The sequence below is a fragment of the Cherax quadricarinatus genome, chromosome 57, assembly GCF_038502225.1.
Source record: "Cherax quadricarinatus isolate ZL_2023a chromosome 57, ASM3850222v1, whole genome shotgun sequence".
Classification (NCBI taxonomy): domain Eukaryota; kingdom Metazoa; phylum Arthropoda; class Malacostraca; order Decapoda; family Parastacidae; genus Cherax; species Cherax quadricarinatus.
Window position 1 is genome coordinate 2,188,856 of NC_091348.1, and position 27,351 is coordinate 2,216,206.

At 39.4% G+C, this 27,351-nt stretch overlaps 1 protein-coding gene across 1 annotated transcript in view; it reads left to right on the plus strand.

The window, feature by feature from the left end:
* The window catches only part of LOC128693378 (rabankyrin-5), a gene marked incomplete at its 5' end in the record, with an annotated part of 165,089 nt that extends 138,139 nt beyond the window's left edge, over positions 1-26,950 (plus strand). The window contains 2 exon segments of the mRNA XM_070097281.1: positions 16,127-16,239; positions 17,252-26,950. Coding sequence (XP_069953382.1) covers positions 16,127-16,239; positions 17,252-17,515 — 377 coding nt within the window.
* Between the last annotated feature and the right edge of the window lie 401 nt (positions 26,951-27,351).

Here is a 27,351-nt window from a genome sequence, read left to right on the forward strand (position 1 = left end):
GCCTTTATATGTTCATGTAGCATTTCACTTTTCCCTACCCCCCTGGGAAGTTCCAGCTGTTCGGGTCTGTTCTTTCTCACTCCCTTGCTCGAAAGCCCAACTGCCTATGGTGGCTTCCCGCTCTCTTTTTCTCGACCACTTCCATTATCATTCTCATTTCATCGCCGTGTACACAGATGGTTCTAAATCTTCTGACGGCGTCGGATTCTCAGCAGTGTTTCCGGACAACGTCATGCGAGGGCATTTACTATCTTCGGCTAGCATTTTTACTGCTGAATTGTGTGCCATTCTTGCAGCACTTATTCGTATCGCATCTATGCCTGTGTCTTCATTTGTCTCAGACTCCCTTAGTGCTCTACAGGCTATGCGGAAATTTGATACACCTCACCCTCTAGTTCTCTGTATCCAGCTTTGGCTACACCGTATCTCTACCAAGCATAAAGATATTGTTTTTTGTTCGGTCCCTGGTCATGTTGACATACAGGGCAATGAACAGGCAGACTCTGCTGGTTGGTCAGCAGTACATGACCTTCCAATTTCATATAGAGGTGTTCCATTTCCGGACTATTTTGCTATAATAACTACCCACCTTCACACCCGTTGGCAACAACATTGGTCTACTCTGCTCAATAACAAACTTTATTCTATTAAACCGAGTATAGGTTACTGGCCGTCTTCTTGCCACCAGTGTCGAGGTTGGGAGACTACTCTCTCCCGCCTTCACATTGGCCATACTCGTCTTACTCATGGATATCTCATGGAGAGGCACCCTGCTCCTCTCTGTGATAATTGTCAGGTTCCATTATCGGTCAGCCACATTCTGTTAGACTGCCCACTTTATCAACAAGCACGCAGAATTTACCTCCAACATCGTCTTCGCTCCGCTGCTCTCTTTTTACTTTCCCTTCTCGCTGATGGACCCACCTTTCATCCGGACTCTCTCATTGACTTTTTGACAACAACTGACTTACTCCACAAACTCTGATGATACCTTCAGCCCTTTCTACCTCAATCTCTTGCTACCCTCTACCCCTGCACTATCCCCTGCCCTGCTGTTTTCTGTAACCTATTAATCATCCCTCCCCCCTTCTGCCGCCCAATACCCTCGCTCCCTTCCCTACCCTGCAGCGCTGTATAGCCCTTGTGGCTTTGCGCTTCTTTTTGATTATAATAATAATAGTTTGAATTTTTATTCGAACAAAAAATAGAAGATTTACTGTTACGCAGACTACTGCAATACTGTAATAATCGTATAAATAATGTCAACCCATTCATGACAGCATATTAGAATGGCTACTTGAACATTTATTGGAAAATGACATCATTTGTTTACTTTTGAACATCGGCAAAAATCAAACATTTCCCCTACTTTGAGCTCTATTTCAAGTTTTTTTTTTCATAGTAAAACCAATCAAAATCACCTCTATTTCTATATGTTTTCCATTCTATCAAATGAGATCAAGGAAACGAGAATACAGTCATAAATACTATACGAAAATAGACCACAGAGTCGGCATTTTAATTAAAAAAAAAAATGGTCAGTTTTTTTTTCTCATTATGCACTGCATGCTGCAGGATTTTTTTTATATCATGCACACTGACCACACAGACCCATTCTCTCACATGTGAGCCTACAAGCTTTCTCCTGCTTGATTTGAAGCCGCTAGAATTTTTGAGTATATTTATACTTCAAACACAGTGGCTTGTAAGACGCATATATAGGACTGAAACAATCAAAGGTTTAAGAAATAATATAAGTTAGATTAGTCTGTTTCAGACCCCCAAAAATGCACTTACAAAAGCACTTACATAAATACATTTACATAAATGTTCGAGGTTTGGGGTGTTCGTAACCCGAGGTACCACTGTATATATATATATAATAGGCACAGTAGTGTGAGTGCATGTCTTGTATATTAAGTAAGTTCAGAAGAGTGGGGGAATGTGTTGTCTGGCAACACAAATGGCATGAACAGTGAACAAATTGCACAATTACCTTTGTAATTGTGCCATTTGTTCATTAGCTACCTTACTTATTGTATCTGTGATTGTAGTTACCTGCATAAGATATTCTACTTAATATTCTGTCTAAATCTTAAGTAGTCTTTAGCCCTTTGAGGGTTTCGGCCATACTAGTACGGCTTACAACCCAGGGTTTTTGACTTACCAGTACGCCTAAATTCTAGCGCCCTCAAATCTAGTGGGAGAAAGCTGGTAGGCACACATATGAAAGAATGGGTCTATGTGGTCAGTGTGTGCAATATAAAAAAATCCTGCAGCACACAGTGCATAATGAGAAAAAAAAAACTTTGACTGTGTTTTTGGAATAAAACAGGGACTTTGCACTTTATTTTCGTATGGTATTTATTGTTGTATTCTAGTTTTCCTGGTCTCATTTTATAGAATGGAAGACATATTACAGAAATTGAGATGATTTTGACTGGTTTTACAATGAAAAGTACCTTGAAATTGAGCTCAAATTAGCAGAAATGTTCAATTTTTACCAAAGTTCAAAAGTAAACAAATCATGCCAAGCGTCTAATACACGTCAACTGGTGAGTCTAATATTCTTTCTCAAGTGCTTCAATATTATTTATACCATTTTTTACACTAATGCAGTAGTCTGCATAACAGTGAATCTTTTATTTTTTGTGAGAATAAAAATTCAAAGTGGAAAGCAAAGGAATGTAAGAGGGGCCTTGAGAAATGACTAATGAACAGAGGAAATGTCATTTTAGTGCCAGGAATGTCTTTCTTGTTTATTCTGGACCCTATTCAGAAATTGGCATCTTTTGAAATTTGTGTGAAATTGGCAAAATTGCTAAATTCTGACCACTGTACTGGATAGTTGAAATTGGTAAATGGGTGGTTTCTTGCACTCATTCGATAGAAACAATGGAGTTCTAGTGAGATATTTATGTTTTTTGTCGACTAGTACAGTGGAATTGGCCGAAAACAGGGCTCAAAGTGAGCAAAATCGCCGATGCGTAAACATCGCCGAGACCGCTAACTTCACGAGAGCATAACTCCGTAAGTTTTCCATCAAATTTCATACTTATGGTGTCATTATGATCGGGAAAAGATTCTCTATCTTTTCATAAGAAAAAATTATTATTATTTTTTTTTAAATTTGGCCGACCCTGAGAACGAGTCTCGGAGAGGGCCTGTCGACCCTCAAAGGATTAGTTTGCCTGAAATGAATTGCATATTATTTTATGTAAACTAGATTATTTTGTACCACATTAAGAAATAAAAATTTGCATTTGCATTTTCCAGGTTATGGCCATCGGTCCACTATCATAGCCCTGGTCACTAACCAACCAACCAACTACTGACTTATTAACCAGCCAACCGCTGACCTACTAACACAGTATAAATAATGTCTATACTTCTTGACCAATGTCTACCAAACATTGTGAGCTCTTTATACATGCATGAAAATAAACATTCATAAAATATGAATGCATTTGGTGAAAACTAACCAGGTACAAAATATTTATAATTTAGTCATAATAAAAACATCGAACATACAAGTCACTTTATCAGCTTTCAACAAACCGGCCGTATCTCACCAAAGCAAGGTGGCCCAAAAAGAAAAACAAAAGTTTCTCATTTTAATTTTAGTAATGTATAAAGGAGAAGGGATTACTAGCCCCTTGCTCCTGGTATATCATGTGGGAGTTCGATACGTGGATTAGGGTAGAAATACTCACGTAGGCTGTTATAACGTATATTGGCGATATGTGGAGAGAGACCTGCCAGCCGTTACCTATCTCCTTGCTACTTCTCGATATACTGGCTAGCCGTCTGGCCAGTACCCCGTAGTGGGTCTTTTGAATACTGCTGAGGTCAGCACAATATGAAAGACCGTGACTCAAGAGACGGTTGATCGTTGAGTCAGACGGTACTGGTAACTGGTTACTACTACTGAGACTGGTAACTGGTTACTACTACTGAGAGCTCGGCGACGCTAACGTATGTCGTCCCGACATACAACTAATACAAACTAGAGATGGCAGGTATACGGCTTGGGCTGATTCTATACAATGTCAAAGTACACAACATTAAACATTAAAAATACATAAGTAGAACAATGGAATGAAAGCTTACGTAACTGAAACTGTAATGCAATACAAGGTATACGATAGTACAACTTAAAACTCAACAATTGAACAACGAACTCTACGTTGAGAATACAAGTGATAAAAAAAAAATTTTGATCGATCGATCTGTATTCGTGTGATCTACGGATTCTGAGGAAGGAATATATACAAAGAAAGAGTGTTTAACAGAAAGGCAGATTCGGTGCACGCAAATCTAGACTGTTAACTCTCAGAATGCGGAGAGAACATGAACACAAAAAAAAAATTCTTGAATACTGATAAGTTGATACTGTAATTATTCATCTATACAGGTTATTTACATTTAACCCCAACTCTGCTAGGGTAAGATTGGCATATGCAGAATGGGTGTCATCTCTGGGAGGATCAAACTCTGTAGCATTGGCTAACTCATGCTGTATTTGAGGCAAATCTGAATTGGAAGTTACAAATGATACTTGAGGATTTCTCAATACCTGTCGTGTACGTAGGGAATAACGACATTCAGGTTGATCGTCTGACTGAGTATCAGAGGAAGAGAGTACAGGATCAGGAGGATTGTCAGAGTCTGTCACATTAGTCTGGGTTGGAACATCATTATCATCACATACTAACTTCATATGATCCAAATGCGATTCTTTATACTGACCAGTACTAATCTCTCTAACCTTATACTTATTTCCAGTGATATGTTCAACTACTCGATAAGGACCAACAAACCTTTGATCAAGCTTTGGCATAGCAGACGTTTTGTTAAAATTAGTCAGCATAACTCTCGAACCTACTTTGATTTTGGATGGCTTTGATCGAGTGTTTGCGACTCTTGTAAATTCAGCTGTTGATTTATGAAGTGTTTCACGGATTCTTCTAAAAACACTTTGAGCTAAGCTGGTACGAGTTGCTACGAAATCATCAGGGTTGTAATTTGGTTTCGGATTAGAATATAACAACTCATAAGGCAAACGTTTATCTACACCGTACAATGCATAATGTGGAGTGTCACCTATAGAAACATTGTAAGCAGAATTTATAGCACACTGCACATCAGGTATAACTTCATCCCAAGTTTCACTATTGGGATTGATAGTGGCTCTCAAGACATCAAGTACTTTCTTATTGGTTCGTTCCGCTAACCCATTGCTGGCAGGATGATGAGGAACAATGGTGGATTTAGTGATCTTGTACAAGGTACACAAATTTTCAAGAATTTCATTACAGAATTCACCTCCATTATCTGTTACTAGGGACTTAGGGGTGGTATGCCTGCAGATAATGCGTTCTTTAAACGCTTTAGCTACTGTCTCGGCAGTCTTGTCTGCAATAGGAACTAACTCGCAATATCTGGTGAAATGGTCTACCATAACACACAGATGTTTGTTACCTTGGAGGGAACATTGGAAATTAGTTAACAAATCTAGCGCAACTCTTTCCCAAGGTTCGCTAGTAGTTGGATACACTTGGATTGGATTAGGACCATTAGCATTGCCTTTATGTTGCATGCAGACACTACATTTCCTAACATACTCAGAAATATCAGTTGCCATACGAGGCCAAAAGTATTTCAATCTGGCTTGTTTTACTGAACGATCCATACCAGGGTGTGCAACACCTGGTACATCGTGAACTAGCTGTAAGGCTACATTCACTAGTGACTGTGGAATTACTAACTGGTATACTCTTCTGCTAGGAGTACCCAACTCGGCTGTTCGATACAGTAATTCTTGGTTCATGAGAAAGTCACTGATGGGTGCTGGTGGCTTCACAGTCAGAATAAGATCTTCCTGGAGCAGGAATCGAATCACACCAGACCACATGGGATCTGTTCGTTGAGCATTCTTTACATCTTCAGCACTAAATGGAGGGTCTGCAGTTACTATACTAACATGTCGCGATAAGGCATCTGCGACTACATTTGACTTGCCAGGTAAATGCTCAAAGGTGGGATTGAACTCTTGGATAGTCAAGGTCCATCTAGCTAACCTTCCAGTAGGTTGTTTGTTCTGGAATAAGGGTATCAGTGGAGCATGATCTGTCAAGACATGAACAGAGTACTGATAAATAATGTCTCGGAAGTGCTTTAAAGACCATACTATTGCTAAAGCTTCTTGCTCAGTTACTGTATAATTACGTTCAGCCTTTGTAAGGACTCGGCTAGCAAATGCAACTGCGTTGTACTTGCCATCGGTCTTCTGAGCTAGTACGGCACCTATGCCAATTGAACTAGCATCAGTTGTCAGATAGAAAGGCTTAGAAAAATCTGGAAATTTCAAAATTGGAGCAGAAGTTAGCTTTTCTTTTAGAGTTTGGAATGCTCTTTCTTGACGGAAGGTCCAAACAAAAGGAGCATCTTTCTTAAGCAACTCAGTTAGAGGAGCAGCTATGGAAGAAAAATTGGCAATGAAAGCTCTATAAAAACCTGCTAAGCCCACAAAGGATCTTACGGCATCAGCAGTTTTGGGAGTTGGAAAATTTAGTACTGCAGTTACTTTACTTTGGTCAGTCGTAACCCCTCTAGGAGTGACTACGTGACCAAGAAACTTAATTTCTGATCTGAAAAATTGACATTTTGACAGTTTGATCTTTAAATTGGCTTCTTCAAGCTTACCAAGTACTACATCAAGTCTTTTCAAGTGTGTATCCACGTCTTTAGACATGACGATTACGTCATCTAAGTACACCATAAGTGCATTACCTATGAGACCTCTAAAGATATTAGTCATGAGCCTTGAGAACGTGATAGGGGAAGATCGTAATCCAAATGCCATTCGGAGGTAGTGATAATGACCTGTAGGAGTGGAGAATGCAGTTAGTTCTTGGCTGTCCTCGTGAAGAGGGACTTGCCAAAACCCTTGTAACAAATCTAGGGTTGAAAAGACTTTGTTATCTCCAATATTACGTAAAAGATCACCCAGTACAGGGAGTGGAAAGCGATCTGGAATGGTTTTTGCGTTTAACTTCCTAAAGTCAATTACTGGACGCCAAGTACCATCCTTCTTAGGTACTAGTATCAAGGGTGCATTCCAAGGTGAATTGCTAGGTGCAATAACTCCATCATCAAGCATTTGATTGATCAATTCTTCTGCGACAGCAACTTGTGAATGAGGCATTCTGTACGCAGGTATGTAGATAGGTCTAGTACCAGGTTCAAGTGGAATACGATGGGACAATAAGTTCGTTATACCCATCTTCTCACCTGGTAAAGCAATGGCTTTACGACGTTTGTTCAACAGAGTCAACAAACGCTTGACTTCATCTGGGAAGTCAGTGGGAGCTAAGTCTTTCTCCTCAACTGGTGGAACAGATTGATCCAGTGCAGTGGATGTGGTCTCCCCGGCAGAAATAGCACCGACCCACTGGTCAGGTGACAACTCATCCTCTACCTGAACAGGGTAAGGATAGTGAACAAGGTCAACAAGATTGGTATTTGCTCTAAGGCGAACACTGTGACCAGAAGTGTTGGCCAGGTAGAAATGGATCTTACTATCTCTTACAACATGTAAGGATGGTTCAACAAATAGACCTTTTACTTTGCAGGAATCACTGTCAACTAGGACGTTATCACCATCTGGAACACTAGGAACAACTACAGACACTCTAGTGAGAGCACTAGCCGCAACAGAAACGTCTTTCTGCAGACGGCATGTGACGTCAACAAGAGATGGCATTACTAGTTGCAAGTAATTGTTTTCCGACAAGGCGTCCCCTGTGGAGAAACTACTACTCGAACTAGCAGGCATTGCAGGGATAGGTTGAGCACTCAAGGCAATCTGAGCGTCCTCGGACACTTGAGGCATCGGACTATCCTGCAATTCTGAAGGTATAGGTGGAACACTGATGGGAGTGACAGAATTACCAGTGCCTGACCGCTTGGGTACGCTACTGGAGAATGCATTAGCTTGTAAGGACTTAATCCGTACATCATACTCTGCAGCAGTATAACAGATTTCTGATCCAAGCTGGTAACCCCAGAATGGAACGATCAAGTCGTCAATTTGTGCATGCCATCGATAAGGGTCGAGCACAATGCGTAAGTCTCGCATGGAAGCAAATCCCAGTAGAAGGTCACCAGGGAAAGTAATCTGGTCGACAACAAGGAAGGAAACAGTGAAGTCTCTACCTTGGATAGAAAAGGTTAGGGCAGTCGTACCTCGGACACGCAGGTGAGAACCAGATACTCCACTAAGGGAGGACACAGGAGTCGGTTCTACGAGAAGGACATGTCGTAACTTCTTATCCTTAAACAAACTAGACCTAATAATATTGATTTGCGCACCAGAGTCCATGAACAATTGAACGGGCGCATTATAAACAGATGCTTGCACTATAGGGCCTATGGTTGCATTGGAAGTTATGTGCAAACAAAAAGGTGGATTGTCATCAGAAAAGACTTGTTCTACTCCATCCCCAAAATCATCTGTGTCAGAGACATGTGAAGCAACAACCTCGGCAGGGTTGTCATTCTCGAGACTGCTTAAGGCTTCAAAGGAGTTGTGAACGGGGATGGTGTACTCATTATCACCTACTGTCACCATGGGGCGGTTTGACTGGGGCGCTCGAATTCCCCCGAATTGGAAGAACGAGCCTGGTTCTGGTGAGTTTGAGAATTGAATGAATGAGCCTGGTTCTGGTTATTTTGAAAACCACGAGATCTGTTTCCTCGACGGGTTCTGCGGTTGGAACGACCACGGAAAGATCTAGAGTACTGAAGGTTATAGAGAGCATTACACTCAGATGTGTCATGTCCATGTATTCTATGATAAGTACAGTAAGGAAGATCTGAGTACTCATCATCAGTACGACGTCTCTTAGGATAACTATCAGGACAATTAATTGCAATATGTCCACGGAAACCACAGTTGTAACAATTCCGCCGACTATGGTTACTGAATGTACTATGAATACTACGAGGTGTATAACGACTCTGTACACTGGTTCTTGATGATCTCTGAGATGGTTGACGACTACGATTTGTCTCTGTGGCGCAAACAAGAGGTGGTGCAGACTGAGGCATATTTGTGACATTACTTTTAATACAAGGGAAAGTACCCTGGGGGCACAAGGAACGTACATGATTTAAGGCTGTAAGTGGTTCCATCGTTACAGTTGGAGGATCAGCCTCATAAGCACACACAGAAGCAGGTGGCATTAGTTCTTTAATTGCTCCAAAAGCTGCTATTTTAGCAATTGATTCTGTAAATGGTTTAGCCTCTTCAGAGAGAAAAGATGATGATTGGACAGCATTGATAAATGATGATAAAAGTTTATCTAATCTAACAGCAAATGCACTCAACGATTCAGTACTCATGGGTGTAGCATTCACTAGTTCCCTAAGAACGACATATGGATCAGCTGTTTTTACTGGGACAAGGAAAGAACGAATCAGTTCCTCATATTGTGACCACTTAGTAAGATTCCTGAAGTCTCGCATATCAAGGAGATCAACAACGTGAACAGCAGCAGGAGATCGATAAAGAGCTTCTTTAGCAATTCTGATAAGGCTTTCCTCTGAAGGAGGACCTTCAGCTAGAGCACTAGCACGAGAACGAATGGCTGCAAACCATGCTTCAAGACTATGTACATGGCCATTGAATAAAGGTAACGCATCAAGGGAATCACGAGTATAACTATAATATCTCGGTGTCTGAGTCGGTCTGTCAGTCGGTAAGGAACTGTGAGGACTGATGACAGGACCAGCAGTAGTAGCCTGAGAGGTCTGAGTGTCGACATTCACTAAAGTATCACTTGACGGTATGTGAGACATAATGGCAAAGTAACACGAGAACAAATAAGGCAAAAATAATGAACAATAAAAATGATATAAAATTCTAGAATTGAAATGAAAAGATATACAACTAATTCTGCAGAATAATTTCTAAATACACTGCAAGAAGAAAGAAAACTCAATTTAAAGGACTATTGACAAAATAAAAAAAAAAATTTACATTGAAATATACAAGTAAAAATATTACTGGAGACTGAATTAAATTCAAAATGAGCTGTCTTTACTCTTGCTAATAAAGAAATTAATTAATTAAATTTTTAAATCAATGTGAAAGTGTAAAATAAAATTATTAAATTGTTAACTGGGAAATTTAAGTATTTTCTAAGAATGCATAGACAAAATTAAAATATAATGCACAAAATATCAATAAAAGAAAAGAATTCACTGCAGAACAGTTCAACAAAATAATTCACTTCAGAACAAATGCAACAAAATAAGGTGTAGAAATAATCACTGCAGTAATAAAGTTGCACTGGGAAAACTCAGGTAAAATAATGAATTAAAATTATGAAGATCAAAAAAAAATAAACTGATTGAACACTTTAACTCTTAATTGTAAATTAGACAAAACAATTTACTCAAACAGAGTAAGGAAACACTTTACGTTAAAAGTAATTGAAATTGCATCAAGAGTGAATTTGTTCAAGAATATAAAAATATGAATAAAATAAAACACAGGAACAAAACAGGTAAGTATAACACTTACAGTGACGGAGCACACTTCTTAAATATAATCTTACAACACAATCCTGCTGTGACTGATACAACAAAAATCTTGCTGTGACTGATACGACAAAAATTTTGCTGGCAAAAATAATGGTACACAGTCTGCGAAAAATTAGAGGAATGAGACACTGTTGGCATACGAAAAAAAATGACACACATAGAAATAAATGGAAAATTTGGTATACTGGGGTAAATATCACTGCATGAAATACAATGACAATACAATAAAAAAAAATGAAGCACTTCACACAGGGTGACTGACTGGTACACTACACAATAATACTTACTATAGACGAATAGCATAAAGAAAAACACAGGAGAAAAAATATAAGATAAGTGAAAACACTGAAAAATATTGGAAAAATAATGAGTCAAAGAAATACTGCGTTTACACTGAAAACACAAGGTTTAGAGTACACAAGAATTTACTATAAATGTCTCACACACGCAAATGTCTTTAAATGCAAGAAAATGTCTCAAAAAAATTATCACTGAAGTCGGAGAGTAGTAGACGGGCGGTGACTGTTGGGTGGAGGGGATGTCCTGGTGTCCCGGCGGTGTTTCCTCCTCACCCACACACTGTTGTCGTGAAGAAATGTGCGTTCTAGGCGAACTCACATAACTGGCTTTATCTCGTTGGCACCAGCTACAATCTCTTGACCAATTATGTGAGCCAAAACAGTACTAGGACCCGGTACAAGGGTGCAAACAACCACAGGTAGATGAGTGGATGGCTGGTGGGAGAGAGTGGGGGGTGTGACTCTCGCTGGGGTACTGCCGCGCACCCCGGGTGGTGGGAGAGAGAGTGGTGGGGGGGGGACGCTGGGGGGCTGCCGCGCACCCCACTCACCCACGGTGGCTTAATAACCCACTCTATGCCACAGGAATGGTAAAAACCACTCTTAGCATCCAACAGGAAGCACAAAGCGATATAAACAATACCTCAGAGGAGCTTGGCTTACTTCTTACTGCGTGGCTTACTTCTCTCTCTCAGCTGGGTTAGAAGCTGGGTTGGCTGACTGGCTTACCCCACGAGAATGGATGACTGGAAGACGTGTAACGATGCACAAAGCACGGAGGAGCAGTTGGATGACAGGAGACAGGCTGGATGATAGGCTGACTGGCGTTCACTTCCACAGTCTGGCTTACTGACTGGCTTAATTGCAAAATCCGGGTCAACCCCTCGGAGATTGAAGCAATTAGCACACGAACTAAGCCAGGAAGCTTGAAACGGCTGCAACAGGCTTGCAGGCAGTAGGTTTGAGGGGAGTAGGCTGCTGGCTCGAGGTGGTGCGCGAGGGTAGAGCTGGTGGCTGGTGAATCACCTTTGACCCTGGCGCTACTCACACAAACAGCCTTCAAACGCCTTGAATTACCCTTAAAAACGTAAATCCACGCTCCACACCGCTGCACACCATTTATCATGTGGAAGTTCGATACGTGGATTAGGGTAGAAATACTCACGTAGGCTGTTATACGTATATTGGCGATATGTGGAGAGAGACCTGCCAGCCGTTACCTATCTCCTTGCTCACTCTGGTAATACTGACTAGCCGGGCTGCCCAGTACCCCGTAGTGGGTCTTTGAATACTGCTGAGGTCAGCACAATATGAAGACCGTGACTCAAGACGGTTGGTCGTTGAGTCAACGGACGATTACTGGTAACTGGTTACTACTACTGAGACTGGTAACTGGTTACTGCTACTGAGACACTTGCTGACAACTCTATGACTGAAGAAATACTTCCTAACGTCCCTGTGACTCGTCTGAGTCTTCAGCTTCCAGTTGTGACCCCTTGTCCCTGTGTCCCCTCTCTGGAACATCCTATCTCTGTCCACCTTGTCTATTCCCCACAGTATCTTGTATGTCGTTATTATGTCTCCCCTGACCCTTCTGTCCTCCAGTGTCGTCAGTCCGATATCCCTTAACCTTTCCTCGTACGACAGTCCCTTGAGCTCTGGGACTAGCCTTGTTGCAAACCTTTGTACTTTCTCTAACTTCTTGACGTGCTTGACCAGGTGTGGGTTCCAAACTGGTGCTGCATACTCCAGTATGGGCCTAACATACACAGTGTACAGTGTCTTGAACGATTCTTTATTAAGGTATCGGAACGCTATTCTCAGGTTTGCCAGGCGCCCGTATGCTGCAGCGGTTATTTGGTTGATGTGTGCCTCCGGTGATGTGCTCGGTGTTATGGTCACCCCAAGGTCTTTCTCCCTGAGTGAGGTCTGTAGTCTTTGTCCACCTAGCCTATACTCTGTCTGCGGTCTTCTTTGCCCCTCCCCAATCTTCATGACTTTGCATTTGGCTGGATTGAATTCGAGAAGCCAGTTGCTGGACCACATGTCCAGCCTGTCCAAGTCTCTTTGCAGTCCTGCCTCATCCTCGTCCAATTTAATTCTTCTCATCAACTTCACGTCATCTGCGAACAGGGACACTTCAGAGTCTATTCCTTCCATCATGTCGTTCACATATATCAAAAATAGCACTGGTCCTAGAACTGACCCCTGTGGGACCCCGCTCGTAACAGGCGCCCACTGTGATACCTCTTCACGTACCATGACTCGTTGCTGCCTCCCTGTCAGGTATTCTCTTATCCATTGCAGTGCCCTCCCTTTTACGTGCGCCTGATCCTCCAGCTTCTGCACTAATCTCTTGTGGGGAACTGTGTCAAAGGCCTTCCTGCAGTCTAGGAAAACGCAATCTACCCATGCCTCTCTCTCGTGTCTTACTTCTGTTACCTTGTCATAAAACTCCAGGAGGTTTGTGATACAAGATTTGCCCTCCATGAACCCATGCTGGTTTTCATTTATAATCTTGTATCTTTCCAGGTGTTCGACCACTCTCCTCCTGATAATCTTCTCCATGACTTTGCACACAATACATGTCAGAGACACAGGTCTGTAGTTTAGTGCCTCGTTTCTGTTTCCTTTCTTAAATATGGGGACTACATTAGCTGTCTTCCATTTCTCAGGTAGTTGCCCAGTTTCAAGGTGTGTTGAAGATTGTGGTTAGAGGCACACACAGCATCTCTGCTCCTTCTCTAAGGACCCATGGGGAGATGTTGTCCGGTCCCATCGCCTTTGAGGTGTCAAGGTCACTTAAGAGCTTCTTCACCTCCTCCTCAGTTGTTCGTATGTCATCCAACACTTGTTGGTATATTCCCTCTTGATGTTCCCTTCTGTGCTGTCTTCCCACAGCCCTTTCTGTCTCTACTGTAAAAACTTCCTTAAATCTCCTGTTCAGCTCCTCACATACCTCCTGATCATTTCTTGTGAGTTCTCCACCTTCTGTCCTTAATCTGATCACCTGGTCTTTGACTGTTGTCTTCCTCCTGATGTGGCTATACAACAGTTTCGGGTCAGTCTTGATTCTCGATGCTATGTCATTTTCATACTGTCGCTGGGCCTCCCTCCTTACCTGTGCGTACTCATTCCTGGCTCTGCGACTGATCTCCCTATTTTCGTGTGTTCTCTGCCTTCTGTGCTTTTTCCATTCTCTATTGCACTTTGTTTTTGCCTCCTTACACCGTCAGGTAAACCAGGGGCTCGTTCTGGTCTTCCCATTGTTACTGTTGCCCTTGGGAATAAACCTTTCCACTGCCTCCTTGCATTTTGTTGTTACATATTCCATCATTTCATTTACTGGCTTTCCTGCCAGTTCTCTGTCCCACTGGACCTCCCGCAGGAAGTTCTTCAACCCTATGTAGTCCCCTCTTTTATAGTCAGGCTTTTCCCATTCAACTCCTGTTATTCTCTCCACTTGCAGCTCTACTATGTATTCAAAGCACAGAACCACGTGGTCGCTAGCTCCTAGGGGACTCTCATACTTGATATCCTCAATATCTGAGCTGCCCAGGGTGAACACAAGGTCCAATCTTGCTGGTTCATCCTCCCCTCTCACTCTGGTAGTGTCCTTAACATGTTGGTGCATGAGGTTTTCCAGCACCACGTCCAACATCCTGGCTCTCCATGTTTTGGGACCCCCATGTGGCTCCAGGTTTTCCCAGTCAGTCTCCCTGTGGTTGAAATCCCCCATAACCAGCAACTTTGCTCTGCTGGAGTGAGCTCTTCTTGCCACCTCAGCAAGTGTGTCCACCATTGCTCTGTTGCTCTCTTCATATTCCTCTCTTGGCCTCCTGCAGTTCTGTGGTGGATTATACATCACTGCAATGACCACTTTGTGTTCCCCAGACTGAAGTGTACCTGCTATGTAGTCTCTTTCTCCCGTCTCATCTATTCCTTCCATTTTCTCGAATTTCCATCTGTTTTTTACGAGCAGAGCAACCCCACCTCCCCCCCTGCCCCTTCTATCTTTCCTCATGATCTGGTATCCTGGTGGGAAGATTGCATCTGTTATTGTCTCCGTGAGTTTTGTTTCTGTAACTGCTATGATTCTGGGGACTTCTCATTGATTCTTTCTTGCCATTCCTCATGTTTATTCGTTAATCCATCTGCATTTGTGTACCAAACCTTCAACTTCTGTTCTAATACTGTAACTGTGGTGCGGGGGGTGGAAACTGAGGGATCGGTGTGTGATGGTTGGTTTGGATTGTTCAGTTGCCTTGGGGGTGTCGTGGCTGGAGTCCTTCTGCAGGTGTTTCTGGGGGGTGCGCTTGTCTTTCCATTTGATCCTGGGTTATTCTGCTCTCCTTTTTCATTTCCTCCCATTTCTCCTTTCGTTTTTGAACTCTTTCATTGTCTTCCTTTCGTCCTGTGTTCTGTCTCGATCGAGGTACACACTCTGGAGCTCCTGCTTGCCTCTCAGCTGTGCCTTCTCCTGCAGGATCATGGTTCGGGTTGATTCTGCCTTGAAAATTACTTTGAGAGGCTGATTCCTTTTCTTTGTGAACCACCCAATTCTCCGAAAATTTGCCACCAGGGTCATGTCCCCCTCGCCTATCACCTTCATGATATCTTCAATCGCTTTTTTCTCCTCCTGCTTTCTTTCATCATAAGTTTCCCCCTTTAGCTTCGTCTAGCCCATAGACAAACACGGATCTCTCCCTTTCCACCTCCCACTGTGACTCCTATTGCATCCTCTGATGTGTTTTAGTTCCTTCCTGTGGAGTGTTCCTTCCTTCAGTCCCTTCCCTAGTTATGGCCCCTATGCTTCTTGGTTTATCCTTCCTGCTCACCTGCTCCTGGCCCCCACAGGTATCTGGTAAGGTCCTTGCACATGTCCTAGTTCCTTCAATGTCTTCCAACCTCTCATTCTGTCCTAGTGTGCTCCCTGTTTTTGTTTTGGCCCCATGTGGATTTGACAGGACCTCTGGTGTGTGTGTATATATATGCTTGTACATGCCTGTGTAGTGTGATCTAAGTGTAAGTAGAAGTAGCAAGATGTACCTGAAATCTTGCATGTTTATGAGACAGAAAAAAGGCACCAGAAATCCTACCATGATGTAAAACAATTACAAGCTTTCGTTTGCCCAGCCATATATGTTAAGAAAAGTTTAATTTGCTATTTATTGTTAATATGGAAGCTCCTAATACAAAACATCTATCTCCTTTTAAAGCTCTGTTGTTGGCATACATGCGAGGTGCTGGCCAATTGTGCAGAGTTTTCGTCCGGGCTGGAGCATGTTTGGGCTCCACTAATAAGCATGGAGTTAACATATTTAATTATCAGGTAAATAAACATTATTTATATAAGCAAATGCATTGTATGTTATGTAAAAATTAAATTCAAAGTGTAATGTTATAATATAAATAAAATGAAAGCTGTATTAGGATGGGGCATAGGGAAGATTAGAGGAAAAGAGGAGGAAAGGCGGGTTTAATGGACAAATAGAGAGAGGAAGGAAGGAGAAATTTCCAATATTAAACTAATGCCAGAATTCTGCACAACTATTGTGAAGCTATCACTCACTACAATAAGTTATTTTATTATCCTGTGTGTGTAGATACATGAAAAAAGTCTTAATAACTCTTCATCATGAGGACTATATTGAAGATATTTAATGGGGTGGTCAAAATACTACTTTTTCATGAGGATTTTGAATCTGCATCATCCCAACAGGATTATATAGAACATTATCAAGAATAAGGACAACCTTGAGTGCAAGGTTCTTTCTGGCTAGAAGAACCTAACTAGATAGTATGTACAGTTTTTTGTAACATGTTTTGTTCATTCTTTCAAAAAAGTTGAACTGATGATTCCATGAAATATCTGGGGAGAATTTAACATATTTAATGGCTTAACAAAGCTCCTGGAGAGTGAAATGTTGCCACAGTAAAATGTCACATTAGTTGCACTTGTGTCCTTTTACCTAACATATTGTCAGTAATTCTACCAACATTATTTCAACATATTTCAATCTGGGAAATTCCTAGAAAAAAAAAAAAACAAAGATTTAGATACAGTATTGATGTTTCTCTCCTTACTGTACATTTCTCCAGTCACAAATAAGCTGCACTTAGAAGAGAGAACTTTATGATAGTGTTTTGGTCTGTCCTGGACCACTGTCAAGTTACACCTGTGTGAGAGTCTTGGTATTGTGATTTATTCTTCATTTTTCCTCATTATATGTACATTCATATAAAAAATTTACTTTAATAATATATACTGTAGTGTGCTTTGCTCATATTATACTAAAGCATTAAAATGTCAGACTAAACCACTGTAAAATATTTAATCGTAGGTACCTACCAAGACACTGCTGTTCCGACTCCTTGATGTTTTGTCTGTTGAACCTCCTTGGAGTGAAGGTGAACTGTGTATGGAATGTGGAGCCAAATTTGGCATCGCCACCAGGAAGCACCATTGTCGACACTGTGGAAGACTTTTATGCAACCGATGCTCAGATAAAGACGTACCTATTCTAAAGTTCTCTTTGAACAAGCCTGTACGCGTTTGTCAGACTTGCTTTGATGTGCTTACTTTAGGAGCAGCAGCCATTTCTTAATGTTGAAGAAGTTTTAGGTCTTGGGTAATGCATGTTTGAACTATGCACTGGGGAATCTGTTGTAAATGAATTTCAAGAAGCTCATGCTTTGGTGCCACTTAGTGTGTTATATTGAAATGTAAGAAAAATATATTTACATCTTTATATATTTTTTGCAATTTGCTAGTGATCTTATAAATGAAGTAAGTATTTTCTATAAAGCTGTTCTAGTTAAACTTTCTGGCTACTGAAGCATATTTGATTATTGTAGAGAGATCCTGGATTCACCTGAATAACATCGTGGGTTATGAGGTCCTCTTGTGTAATCCTTCACATTTTTTTTAAATAGCTATTTTGCATTCCTCTGTTAGTGGGAATACATACTAGATTAAAGTTTGCTAGAAAATAGCTTATGAAATAATAAGAGTAGCTAAAGCCAGTGAGAAGATAGTTTTGTGGAGGAGGAATATTGTTAGTTTTCTATGGGGAAGTGGAACAGAATTCTTCCTCCGTAAGCCATGCGTATCGTAAGAGGCGACTAAAATGCCGGGAGCAAGGGGCTAGTAACCCCTTCTCCTGTATATATTACTAAATATAAAAGGAGAAACTTTCATTTTTCCTTTTGGGTCACCCCGCCTCTGTGGGATACGACCGGTGTGTTGAAAGAAAGAAAGAATATTGTTAGTGTTTCTTACAGACCTGGGCTTCATATTTATCTCTTGGTTCTGTCACTTGTGTTAACTACTGCTCATACACTGCAATAATTTGAGCAATAAACTCAAGACAAATGAATATATTGGAGTTTTGTATTCTGTTATTATGATGTGCTCCTACATTAACAAACCAAAGTAACAAATACTGTACCAGGTAGAGTTAATGTTTAGTGAACATTGTGTAATGCTCCTACATTGACTGCCAGTGAGACTGGTGAAACATCTATGCAGTGGAGAAGTGAAGTATGTACTTTAAGATCTTGCACAAAACACTAATTATATGTAAGATAGACATAAGTAAATTTGCAAATAATGGCATAAGGTTAATAATTATGTTTACAGTTGCATTGCTATGTGACCTATATGGGTTGACCACTTGTTTTTTAATATTGTATTGTAATAGTAATAATAGTAAGATGGCAGTTACTAAGTAGATGGTCAAGCTGCAGAACCAGGACAAGTGTTACTCACGTTGAGATACAAAGAATCACAAACATTGCCAAATCAAGGACCAAGCATTTGTTTATTGTAACTTGCTATTCCATTTTTTATCTTCAAGTAGGTAATGTCAACAAATGCTGCAATTAAAGTATACTGGCTCATGTTTTCTAACTCAATTTAAAACATCTAGAATCCACCTAATAGACAGTTTAATTTGGGTATCACATCCCTCACTGGCCTTGATGCTGGTGAGGGGCTCTTGATTCAAAGCACTTTGTTTATCTTCCATTTCCTTGGATCTAATTTCTTCCCATTCCCAGCTTGATTAAAATGATAAAATAAATGTCAAGGCATCATACCAACATGCAATCAGTTGTGTAAAAAAGAAAAAATCCTTTGGATGACAAATAAACACTATTCAAGTGATACCTTAATGTATATGCACCTTTTATTCAATTTCTCTTCATTACATTCCTGAGCATGTATTTGCATATTATTCAGGTGGTTTGGACATTTAGAGAGGATGGAGCAGTATAGGATGACTTGGAGGGTGTATAAATCTGTAGTAGAGGGAAGGCAGGTAGGGGTCATCATAGGAAATATTAGAGGGAACGGAGTAAGAGAGGTTTTTTAGCAAGGGGCTTGGAGATTCAACATGCATATACGAGTGTATTAGATGGAGCGAAAGGATTCAGGGAAACTGGTTATCTGGACTTGAGTCCTGGAGATGGTAAAAACAGTGCTTGCACTCTGAGGGACAGGTGGGGATAATGCAGTTTGGGGGCATCTGAGCTGTAGTATCAGCATACCTATGGCAAGACAGTGAGTGATTGATGACAGTGTTTCTTCTTTTTTTGGGTCACTATACCTCGGTGGGAGATGGCCAGTGTTTTAAAATGAAAATCCTGGAATGGTATGAGTTACTGTGATGACCTGTGAGAACCTGAGCAGTTTGTTGGTCCTGGCTTGCTCCAGCTAGCTTCAGAGTACTAGCTAATGAAACACAAATCAGAATATAATGTTGGTTAAGTCTTGGCATAAACTTTTATTGGTGATATTTGTGTGATTTGTTGTAAATTTTGTAATACAGTCTTAAAGTGAATAGATTATTTTATTAATACTATATGTAAAACAATAGTAGACACAAAATAAATGTATGCATCTATATTTATTCCTTACAAATTTCTTCTAAATAATTTAGTGCATAAATATGAATTGTTTTGAGTAAGACACATGTGTAACAGTCGGGTATCTTTATTGTTATTACTTTATGCCAACACAGTAAACTTCAGTCACATACATAGCAAAATACACATTGCGATAACAGCAGTAATGGCGAGGTAATGATGTGATCAGTCCCTTAACCTTGAAGTAGTTTTTGATGTGGTCAGTCCCACAGCTGGCAAAGAGTTCAGCTCTATAGTCTGGAACTGGGGAGCTGAACTCTTCTCCAGGCTGTGGAACTGACCACCTCAAAAACTACTTTAAAACTGATGGATTGATTACATCTTTATCTTGCCACTACTACTGCTGTCTCCATATTTATTCTCCTTTGTATATGACTAAAGGAACCTGCAGTGTACGCAGTACATTGCAACAGCAACGATACCCACCTGTTGCACGTCTCTTTATTTATCTACTTGTCAATATTGTATAGCATTTTTTTAATTATAAATTCCTTTCATTGTGGTTGTGGTCTATTTTGAAGTGAAAATGTACATTTAAATACATTATGTAAATATTTTTTTAATTTGCAGAATATATTATTTGAACTGCAATATCTATATGGAGGTTGTTTAATATAGTGTCACAAGTAACATTACTGGAGATAGTCTTAACACTGTGCATCTGTAGAAACTTTATATTGGTAAAAAATATTCCAGCATTTATACTCATCAAAATTAAATTTGTCGAGTTCTGATAATTAATTTTTTATTAAAAAAGAAAAGTATAAATACTGCAGTATGTAATTTTTTGAAATAGTTCCTGTATATCAGTCTGAAAAAGAATATCTTTTTCAAACTCAGGCTAATTAGCCTTTAAACTGTCCAAACGTAGATCTACGTTGATGTGCGTAGTGCTTCGAACATAGATCTATGACCGATTTTACTTGCTTTCAAATGGAGAAAATTAAGGTCGGAGTGCTATGCACGTCAGCATAGATCTATGTTTGGACAGTTTAAGGGTTAATTAAATGCCAAATATTCATTTTGTATTTGAACATAGTTACCTCTCTTTGTACTGCTTAAGCTTAATCTTTTTACAGTAGCTGAACAATTCATTCCACTTAATGAGTTTAGTTTTACATAGCTCAGTCGTGTATCAGAAACATAGGGCATGACTGTAGCTGCAATGTTCCTCAGAACCAACATTTATATACCTAATTATTTCACTAGTTACCAGAACTCTTAATATTATTTTTATTTGATTTATTCAAATATACCAAAGACTGTAAATAGTTAAGAGTTGTTTTGACTGATATATTAGGAAGGCATCATATTGCAAACAGGTCAGTTTTCAAATATTAATTTCCTGTATAAGAACAAAGTGAATGGGGAGGTTTCATTAGACTTTAAGAAGGTATTCAATAAAGCTCCTTGTGAAAAACTAATCTGTAAACCACAAAGCATAGGTGATAAAAAGGCAAACTATTACAGTAGATAAGAGATTTCATATTTAAAAGGCAATTATGAACATCAGGTAAAATGTCATCTTGTAATGTCACCAGCAGGGTGCCATAAACCTCAGTGCTTAGATAATATTTTTGATCTATATAAATGACTTCCCAAAAAGATGATGCAAAAAATACTATGCAAGTGGAAAAATTTACTGTGTATCCTTCCTAGAGGAAGACATGAACAGATAAGAGCAAGTTTAGTAAGACAGGAATCATGGCATTAAATGTGGACAAATGTCATTTAATACAAATGAGTAAAATGAAACTGGGCCTCATAGAAGATGCTAACTCCTCTTTCAACTACCATACACAAGTATTTTTATTTCTTAGCATATATATTCATCATAGGTAGTAGGTTGGTAGACAGCAACCACCCAGGGACATACTGCCGTCCTGCCAAGTGAGTGTAAAATGGAAGCCTGTAATTGTTCTACATAATGGTAAGATTGCTGGTGTCTTTTTTCTTTCTCACTAACATGCAAGATTTCAGGTACATCTTGCTACTTCTACTTACACTTAGGCCACACTACACATGCATGTACTAGCATATAAATATAAATCTATAAATCTATAGGGGAAGGAAGGAGGGGTAGGGGTCGTCCTCGAAAGGGTTGGAAAGAGGGGGTAAAGGAGGTTTTGTGGGCTAGGGGCTTGGACTTCCAGCAAGTGTGGATGAGCGTATTAGATAGGAGTGAATGGAGGCAAATGATACTTGGGACCTGACGATCTGTTGGAGTGTGAGCAGGGTAATATTTAGTGAAGGGATTCAGGGAAACCGGTTATTTTCATATAGTCGGACTTGAGTCCTGGAAATGGGAAGTACAATGCCTGCACTTTAAAGGAGGGGTTTGGGATATTGGCAGTTTGGAGGGATATGTTGTGTATCTTTATACATATATGCTTCTGAACTGTTGTATTCTGAGCACCTCTGCAAAAGCAGTGATAATGTGTGAGTGTGGTGAAAGTGTTGAATGATGATGAAAGTATTTTCTTTTTGGGGATTTTCTTTCTTTTTTGGGTCACCCTGCCTCGGTGGGAGACGGCCGACTTGTTGAAAAAAAAAAAAAAATACACACACCCTTCTAGGTTTTCTTCTATTTTCTTACAAACTCTAGTTCTTGTTTATTTTCTCTTATCTCCATGGGGAAGTGGGAGAGAATTCTTCCTCCATAAGCTGTATGTGTTGTAAGAGGCAATTAAAAGGCTGGGAGCAAGAAGCTAGTAACCTCTTCTCCTGTATATATTACTGAAATTAAAAAGAGAAACTTTTGTTTTTCTTTTTGGGCCACACTGCCTTGGTGGGATACGGCCGGTTTGTTGAAAGATGAAGAATATATTCATACAGTATACCAGATTATCTCAGAGCTCTGAATATCATTTTGTTTCAGTTGGTTTAAATATACCAAAAGTAATACATATTGTGAGTTGTTTTGACTAATTATAACAAAAGGAAGAAGAGTATTTGCAAACAGCTCGATTTATGAACAGTAAAATCCTGTATATTAAATGTAGAGGAAAATGTACAGAGGTCATATACTGCCCACATAGAATCAATAAATTATTTAAACTATTGAAAATGTCTCAAAGCATTTGGATTGTTCTCACTGGGCTGGAGAAAATATACTTAATATGTACATGGAATTTATCTGAAGTCCTGGTCCTTAACCTGTACACTCATATAACAGTTGACTGGAGTGAAAAACAGATATGGGAGAAAGGGTTTAATTAATCTAGTGATGAACAAGGGGACCATGGGTAGAATTAGGAAACGTTGTGTCAACGTGTGTAACCCTAGACTCTTCAACATATTACCAGCAGATATCAGAAATATTGAGCAAGTGGCTAGTAACCCCATCTGTATACATTGCTAAAGTTGAAAAGAGAAACTTTTGTTTTTGTTTTTGGACCATCCTGCCTCAGTGGAATACAGCTGGCACATTGAAAAAAGAAGAAAATAAAAAATATTGTCATAACAATGATGAAAGTGTTCAAGATGCAGCTCATCAGCTTTCTTCTACAAGTGCCAGATCAACTGGTTTGTGATGGCTATGTGAGCTTGTGGGTCACTAGCACAAACAGTTTGGTTGACCAGGCAATCAGCAGAGAAACCTGGCCTCAGGTCAGACTGGGAAAGAGAAGAGTGCTTAAACTGGTCACATGTAAAACAGGTAATCACATAAAAGACTTGGCAATCTTTGTCTTACTGCCTTGGCAAATACTCTCATCATAATCTTTGTGATTTTACTTTTTATATAAATAAAATTTCCTATGACTTAAGACATGATACAAGTTATCCACACATATAAATGTTTGTAACCGAATAACTGTGCGTCACTGACTTTAGAAAATAATTTGATTATTTTATTATTACTTATGTATACGACAGTTTTAAAATATTTACTGTATTTTTGTGCAGAAATGTTTGTTACACTACAAAGTTGGAAGTCTTCAGGAGGAAGCTAGGTTAAGTTGCTGCAGATATTTACACCAATAGAGTGGGTGATCAAATGTTCCCCAGGAAAGCCTGTCCTCAGACCAGAATGTGAAAGTAAAACATCTCAAAACTGGTTACAAGAACTATGAATTAAAGTACGGTAAAACTTCTCGTTAACAGACCTCTTATTAATAGATTTTAGACAAAAAATTAGTCGAACAAATACTTTAATTATCGACAAAATGGACAAAAGTCTGTAGTCATGCATTTTGTCTGTAGCAATAGTGTCCAGTTGTCTTTGCAATTTCAGACCAAGTCTATTTAACTTTGACATTTATCCAGTATGGGCCAGAGCGGCAACATCCAGGACATGTCTATTTTTGTCCTTTCCTGAGTCATAGGCCACCCGTGCCAGTTAATTGTTTGTGCTCACTCACGCTCATCATTCAGTATAATTTTCCCTGGATTTAGAGTACAGTATTTTGTATGACTTTATTAACAAATTAAGCAAAGTACAATTAATAATGGCTTCTATAGCAAGTGGTAGTGCCAAGAGAACACATGTGGTTCTCAGAAACCTATGTCTTTTCAGTCATCTACATCACAGTCATCTGCATTATTTTTACTAGTTGAGTTTAACAGCTCCTCTGACTTGAAAAGTTATTCTGAGTCACCACTATCTATTAGAAGTTTACATCTCATCTCTTAGCACTTCTCTGTATTATATACATGTTTCCTTCAGCATTTGTGATTGTTTCGGATTCCCTCAGTGCTTTACAAGGTATTAAACAATTCGATTCCCCTCATCCATTGGTCTTTCATACTCAACTTTGGTTGTGTTGTGTAGATAGCAAAAACAAAGACGTCATTTTCTGTTGGGTTCCTGGACACGTTGATGTGCGAGGCAATGAATGGGCGTATGCTGCTGCATGGTCAGCGGTACGTGATCTTTCGGTTTCCTATTGAGACATTCCGTTGAGGGACTACGTTACTGTCATCTCTACCCATCTTCGCAGATATGCACCATAATAAATTACATTCTATTAACCTGTAAACGGTCCAAACGTATATATACGTTTTTTCAACATTTGAAAGTATGTAAAAAAAGTAGATCTTCTTTTTGTTTTTTACATTTGAAAATGTGTAAAAAACTTTGATCTACTTTTTTTTTTGTTATATTTGAAAATATGTAAAAAAACATAGATCTACTTTTGTAGCACTACACATGTGAATGTAGATCTGCTTGGACCGTTTACGGGTTAAGCCACGTTTAGGTTTGTGGCCATCTTCTTACTACTGTTGCTGTACTCAGGAGACTGCTCTCTCCCATCTCCACATCGGCCATACTTGTCTTACCCATGGGTATGTCATGAAGTGACACCCTATTCCTCTCTCTGAGGTTTGTCGGGTCCCTGTTTTGGTTCGTCACTTTCTTGTGAATTGTCTGGTTTACCAGCGAGCTCACAGAATTTACCTCCACCGTCACCACCACTCTATGACTCTTACTTTATCTTCCCTCCTTGCTGACAGCCCTGACTTTGACTTATGCTCACTTTTTGACTTTTTGTCAGCAACTGCTTTACTTCACAATTTTTTTTTTTTTTTTTTTTTTTTTTACACAAGGTTTGAGAAGGTTAAGGGTCCCTAGCTTTATTGACAAGCTATTTACAGGTTAAAGATTCCTAACTTTATTGACAAGCTAAGAGCTGTTGATGTATAGCCTTTAGCATCCCTTCCTGCTCTTTTCTTTCCTTACTTCTGATCCCCTCTCCAACTGGTTGTTTATAGACCCGGCACTATTTTCTGCCTCGCTGCACTGCATGACCCTTGTCGGCTTAGCGCTTTATTTGATTATAATAATACATCTCATCTCTCCACCACAATTGTCGTTATCGTATACCCCCTCCTCCCTATTATTCTGTTAATGAGAGGTTTTACTCTATGTAATAGTGTAATTACAGATAACTTTCATAGGAAGTAGATCATGAGTTATCGTGCACCTTCAGAGATGAAAGTGCACGATAATTCATGATCTACCCCTGGATTATCATATGATTTTTTAATGGTTACTTTGTTTTGAATATCACTTTCTCCCATTACATGTTCAAGTGCTGGTTCAAATAAGACTAGAATAATGTCAGAAACCTGATAAACTATCATTGGAAAATCAATGATCTATACTTTTTTTGTGTGTGTGTAAAAATGTTAATTGTTTATGGGACTATCCAAGATACGAGTGTTGGCTTTAGGAATCAGGTTGTGTTACTGTAACTTATGCTGTAACAATTTTTAACCCACAAATTAAAAGTTTAGACATACAGTAGAGGCCCAACTTAAGACATTCCAAGTTAAGTTTCTCACATGACATTGTCACTTCATAAATAATCAATTATGAACACACATATTCAGTTTGTCATTGCAAGTATTCAAAAAATATTTTAAATATGTTTCACAATTTGTGGATGTTAATTTTATGCATGTAGAAAGCTCACATTTGTTTGGCAGAGATTTGCTAAAAAATTATAGAATTAATACTTAGTTTTCTTAAGGCTGAATTATAAATATTTTTCAGCTAGTTTTTTGTCAGTTGCATTGGTATTTTGTGTATGTTTATTTTATGCTTGTGTGGAGAATTCACATTTTATTTGGGAGAGATTGGTTAAGAATCACAGATTAAAAAATGATTTTCTGTGGTAGCTGCAACCACTGCTGGCGTGCAGCGGACCTATCATTGAGTGAGATGTGTGATGACAGCAGGAGTTCCACTCTCTCTCCTTCACACAGTTATCCTCATGACTATCTTCCCACACTATATACCCAGGCACATTAACTCTTGCCATAACAGTGAGGGAGTGATGAGCCTATGCAGAGTGTTTAGATAGACATGCTGTGAGAGAGAGGATGGAAGTAAACAGGAGAGTGCAAATGAGAGAGAGAGGGAAACAATCCAGTTGCTGTCCACCCATACATGTATGTACTGTATTACAGTTCTGTTCAATTTAATTAACATATAATTAATTAAACAATGTTTAATACTACAGTATTTATAAGTAAAAATAGTACAATATGTAAAGGTCATGCATTATAAAATTGGACATACATTATTTCATAAACCTTTATTTATATGATAAATATTGTTTAAATATTGTTTAATAATGACAGTGTTTTTTAAATATATTGTATCTAATCTTTGTGTTTGTATTATTTCCTAAAAAATTAAATTGGTATAAATAAAACTGCATTTTGTCTATAAAGTAGAATACATTTCTTCTGTAGGTTCTAGGGAGGTCTAGCAGGAATATATCATGCTGATACCATTTCTGGATCTTACCAAGGTCAGTACACACGTTTTCTGATCTCTAATGTCCTTCACCTGTAGTTACCAGGTGTTTTTCTTTTATACTCAATGTCACCAGACTGCTAGCATGCACCAGAATATGGTTGTCAGATGAAACAAGAATTATGAAAGGTGGGAGTAAGTGTGGATTCCAAAGAGACTCAGAAAGACTCCAAAGAGATTCAAAGTGTCTTGTTAGGATCAAAATAGTTGTTTGCTGTGATACTCTTGGGACCCCAGCTGCAGATCATACCA